The 5,620-nt window shown below is 34.0% G+C and overlaps 1 protein-coding gene across 1 annotated transcript; it reads left to right on the forward strand.

The window, feature by feature from the left end:
• Positions 1 to 3,586: 3,586 nt before the first annotated feature.
• On the forward strand, positions 3,587 to 4,441 carry LOC137655004 (keratin, type I cytoskeletal 9-like). The gene is made up of 2 exons (XM_068388902.1): positions 3,587 to 3,608; positions 3,895 to 4,441. The coding sequence occupies exons 1-2, from the start codon at positions 3,606 to 3,608 to the stop codon at positions 4,372 to 4,374; spliced, it is 483 nt and encodes a 160-aa protein (XP_068245003.1). The 5' UTR covers positions 3,587 to 3,605; the 3' UTR covers positions 4,375 to 4,441.
• The last annotated feature ends 1,179 nt before the right edge of the window (positions 4,442 to 5,620 follow it).

The following is a 5,620-nucleotide window of genomic DNA, read 5'->3' on the forward strand; positions in this document are numbered from 1 at the left end:
AACGGAATTGTGTAATGGAATGGTGATAAAGTAACGGATACTAATTGCCAATAAAACTATGAGCACCGTGAACTATATATGGGTCCTGAGACAGCTCATAAGCCATTAGCGTGGGGCCCTTGGTTAAAAAAGCGAGTTGATACAAACATTGAAAAGAGAGATATTGAGGTGTTTAATAATCCTGCGTAAGTGTGTTGGTGAACATACTAATGTACATCTGCCATAAGTTGTGTATGCATACCTAATAGTAGAAAGCGGAATGGTACCTAGTCTACCACTTAAATAAGTTAAGGAATTTAAATTATTCGAATACTTATAAAATTTATAATGCAATATTAAAATTTACAATCAAAATACGACTTTTGAAGTCTTGTAAGAAAAAAATTTAATATAAATTTGAATGAGTTTTACTTTATCATATCGCCATAACTTTTTTATCTATCGTTGGTGAAGGTGATATGGAAAAAACCCATGTGATAATAACGTCTAAATCACTTTTGTTTCTTTATCCAGTAATTCTGGGTTTTATTCTAGTTTTTTATTTCTCTCTTCAATCATATAATAAATTACGACCTCCAAGCACATTCATGCGACAGTCGTTTACCCTTCATGAGATAGAATGAGCCAAATAATAATGTACAATATATAACGTAATATTACGATTTATAGTCAAATTAATACTTTTAAATTCTAATGCAGGTAATATGAAGAAAATCTATTTAATAATAACTTCTAAATGATTCATGTTTCTTTACTTTGTAATTTTGGATTTTGTTCTAGTTTTATGTTTCTCTCTTCAATCACAAGATCAATCACAACGTTAAACCACATTCATGCGTCAGTCGTTTACCCGTAATGAGATAGAATGAGCCATGGGAATTTGTAAGACCACTGGTACATTATATCAAGCAAATTACAGTCCTTCGAACGGTGCTTTGAAATATTATAATTTTATGCGTATTTTCTCCTCTGAGGTTTCACTTGTAGTACTTTAGTGTCATCCCAATAACCACACCAGAATTTAAAACTCGAATACCGTTGATGTATTGATATCGGTTGATCATAGATGTTTCAATCATAAAGTGATTAAAGTAAATGTTAACTATTATTATTATTATTATTATTATTATTATTATTATTATTATTATTATTATTATTATTATTATTATTATTATTATTATTATTATTATTATTATTATTATTATTGAAATTATCACTATTAATAAAATTATTGAAATTGGTAGGACAGGATTAGAAATGAAACTATTAGAGAGATTACTCGAGTACCACATGTGGATGAGATCATGGTGGGGGATAAATGGAGATGGATTGGGCTTGATCTTCACACTCCTAAAGAGAGATTAGTTCACCAAACTTTCAACTGGTCTCCATTAGGCACTAGAAGAGTTGGAAAACCCAGGCCTATTATATCTAGATTGAAATTCTTTTTTGAGTAGTTTAGTGCAAAGTAAATAAACATATAACGTAATGCCATCTATCTTATGCTAATCACTTCACTGTATAACTAGAAAAAATATCAAATGCCTAGAAAAGTTAATCACAGTAGGTGGTAGGTTGGCCAGGGCACCAGCCACCCGTTAAGATACTATCGCTAGAGAGTTATGTGGTCCTTTGACTAGCCAGACAGTACTGTATTGGATCCTTCTCTCTAGTTAAGGTTCACTTTCCCTTTGCCTACACATACACTGAATAGTCTGGCCTATTCTTTCCAGATTCTTCTCTGTCCTCATTCACCTTACACCACTGGGATTACAAAACAATTCTTCTTCACCCAAGGGGTTGGATACTGCACTGTAATTGTCCAGTGGCTACTTTCCCCTTGGTAAGGGTAAAACAGACTCTTTAGCTATGGTAAGTAGCTCTTTTAGGAGAAGGACACTCCAAAATCAAACCATTGTTCTCTAGTCTTGGGTAGTGCCATAGCCTCTGTACCATGGTCTTCCATTGTCTTGAGTTAGAATTCTCTTGCTTGAGGGTACACTCGGGCACACTATTCTATCTCATTTTCCTTCCTTTTGTTTTGTTAAAATTTTCATAGTAAATATTTATTTAATGTCATTGTTCTTAAAATATATTATTTTTCCTTGTTTCCTTTCCTCGCTGGACTATTTTCCCTGTTAGGGCCCCTGAGCTTATAGCATCTTTCTTTTCCAACTAGGGTTGTAGCTTAGCAAGTAATAGTAATAATAATAATAATAATAATAATAATAATAATAATAATAATAATAATAATAATAATAATAATAATAATTTTATAAAATGTGTGCAAACGCTTATCTTTTTTTCCAATAACAATACATCAAATAAATCATTAATTCTTTAGCTTGTAAATTTCACTATTTACCTGTAAGTATATTGACAAATTATGAACCTCCAAGAACATTAATAACACGCGAAGCCTTTCTTCGTAAAAGTCTAGTTTTCTAAATTGAGTATCGAGTATGTTTGAAATATAAACAGACTCTCTTAAAAATTATTTCTGTATTCATTAAGTTTCTTAAACTTATTTTGCACCGAATAAAGTATAACTCTTGTTAACGGCGTACCACTGGACAAGAAAATGTATGACTCACTTCCGCCATGACCTCGATATAACACTTTTCTAATTCATCTGAATTATGTTTTTTTTTTTTTTTTTTTTTTTTTTTTTTTTTTTTTAAGTTCCTCATTTAGGTCAATCGCCTGAGCGCCGAAGACCTTCCTAACTGATAATAATCTTCGTGACTGAGTTCTTTCCCGATGAAACATCACATTCATGCGACAGTTTCGCCATATGCTTTCGTTTAGCTTTTGTTTGAGAAAAATAAGGATTCATCTTCCCTTATAAATCATCCTATTTAAGAGTTATGCAAATTGAATCATCATTTGATTCTTATAAAAATCATAAACTTTTATTAACAAACAATCGGTTTTGTGATAATAGGAATATCTTCATCGAAGTCATAGGTAATTTCACATGTAAGTGAATAGATTTTAATAAACGGTAATTAGCATTTGAGCCATAGAAATGTAATTTTCAGACATTTGGTTTTGATGATGGTCTTCATGAAAACAAAGCTTCAATTTTCTTATCTCTCTCTCTCTCTCTCTCTCTCTCTCTCTCTCTCTCTCTCTCTATCAATCAATCAAAATCCATTATATTCTTGTATAAGTATCTCCAGTAACTAAACTATCTTAGGGAGAGAGCAACACAAAACACACAAACGCATACAGAGAGAGAGAGAGAGAGAGAGAGAGAGAGAGAGAGAGAGAGAGAGTATTTATGCGTGTGTGTACCCTTCATAAATGCATGAAATTTTCCATGATATAGAGCAACTGCTCTCTCTCTCTCTCTCTCTCTCTCTCTCTCTCTCTCTCTCTCTCTCTCTCTCTCACTTTTCACTGTCCATTAGCGTACTACATAATACACACAGATAAGGAGTTATCATTAATGTTTTCCTGTCGTTTTCCAAGGCCAGGCAAAGATGAAAATCCAAATATCAACGGCCTTCGAGAAGGAGAGAATTGCTGTGAGCTGTGTATATAAAGCCACAAGATCTAGAAGAGAAACACAATCTGGACTCAACAGATACTCTGAACATACCATGGTGAGAATAGCTCTTTTCAATTCTTTGAACTGACTTCTCAAGATCGATCATATTTCTTTGAATTCTTTGAATAATAAAAAGCCAAATGAGAGATAGAGATTTGACATTCTTGTTTTAATACAATATACTTGATTCAAAGGAACACACTTTCTAAATTTGAATTTTTTTGTGCTCTAACTTAATGGAAAACCTTTTCTTTATGAAGATATAATTTTAAATTTCTAAAACCATTCTAAAAGCAGTTGATATAGGTTATCTTAAAAACTTTGCTTTTTTTCCCCCCCAGAAACTGTTATTAGTTTGCATTGGCGCTGTCGTTGTGGCAGTCTGCCAGGCAGGTGGGGGAGGAGGATTCGGTGGAGGACATGGAGGGTCTAGAGGTGGATCCTTCGGAGGAGGTTCCTCTGGAGGATATGGCTCTAGCGGTGGCTTCTCGAGTGGTGGTCATGGAGGAGGCTCCATAAGCCATGGATCCTCTGGAGGACATGGAGGAGGATTTGGAGGCAGTTCCTTTGGAGGAGGATCATCTGGAGGATACGGCTCAGGCGGTGGCTTCTCCAGCGGCGGTCATGGAGGAGGTTCCATAGGCCATGGATCATCTGGAGGTCATGGCGGTGGATTTGGAGGAAGTTCCTTTGGAGGAGGATCCTCTGGAGGCTACGGCTCTAGTGGTGGATTCTCCAGCGGCGGTCACGGTGGGCGATCTGGAGGAGGATTCTCCGGCGGTCACGGAGGTGGATCCTCAGGAGGAAGATACGGAAAGTAGAATTACTTCCATCAAATCAAAGACATAAGCTATAAATGTTTTTATCAAATATGATTCTGAAGTATTACTTAATGATGAATAATAAATTTTTATTTCCAAATTTTTGTGATCTTATTTAATCATTGTATTTAAAAAAATGCCACATATTTCCCTACTCTCCTCTAATGCACATATACTTACACAGACACACAAGCACACGCATTATATATATGTATATATATATATATATATATATATACATATATATATATATATTTATATATAAATATGTGTGTATGTGTGTGTATATAAAACGTCAGAGAGACGTATATGATTCAAGTTTCAGTTTGAAAACTGTTGGCATGTAAACTATTTAATAGAATTAGTTGAGTATTGAGGATTAGCTACCTACTGTCGTCATCTTGTCAACAATAACGTGAAGTTCATTATAAAAGTAGTGATTATCACTTCTTTTTATACATTCTTTATCTTCATTTCTATATGATCAAATTTCCATTCAAGCTAATGGAAAATCAAGTTGCCCGTTAAGAATGTTTCTAAACTCTCTTCGAAAATGAGATATTCTATCTTATGAATTTCACCTGGGATGTGAAATGTGTAATTCTGCTTCAACATATAAAGAGGGCAAAAATTTAAATCCGCAATTCAATTCTTAGATTGACCGTGGATATTTAGGTTTTCGTAACACATAGCATTACTCTTTCGTCCGTTATGAGAGAGAGAGAGAGAGAGAGAGAGAGAGAGAGAGAGAGAAATAGAAAGTATGAATTTCTTCTGTAGATCCGCAGCAGACGATTCTCTTTCTATGCATATGTATGAATACACATCGAAATACTATGTTATTCTTTTGTGCTCTTCTGTCATTGTGTAATGTAACAAAAAGTAACAAAACGCATAACACACACTCTCTCTCTCTCTCTCTCTCTCTCTCTCTCTCTCTCTCTCTCTCTCTCTCTCTCTCAAGTTTATAATTCACGTCAAAAACATAAATTAAAACACTCTCCTGTATTAAATCATAAGAAATCTCAAAAGTATCGTACACTATCACAAAAATATTAAAGACTCTTACGTGCTTTTACGGATGGACCACAGGTCCTAATTATACAGTTGGTTTAGATCAATAGATTAATACACAGCTTAAAATCGTTAACCGCAGATTACGTAAAATGTTAAGCTTAGTAAATAAACCAAGTGACAAAACAGAAGTTATATAGTCCTTTCTCGCCGTTTTTTAAAGCAATTCAAA

This window comes from Palaemon carinicauda, chromosome 16 (genome assembly GCF_036898095.1).
Source record: "Palaemon carinicauda isolate YSFRI2023 chromosome 16, ASM3689809v2, whole genome shotgun sequence".
NCBI classification, from domain to species: Eukaryota; Metazoa; Arthropoda; class Malacostraca; order Decapoda; family Palaemonidae; genus Palaemon; species Palaemon carinicauda.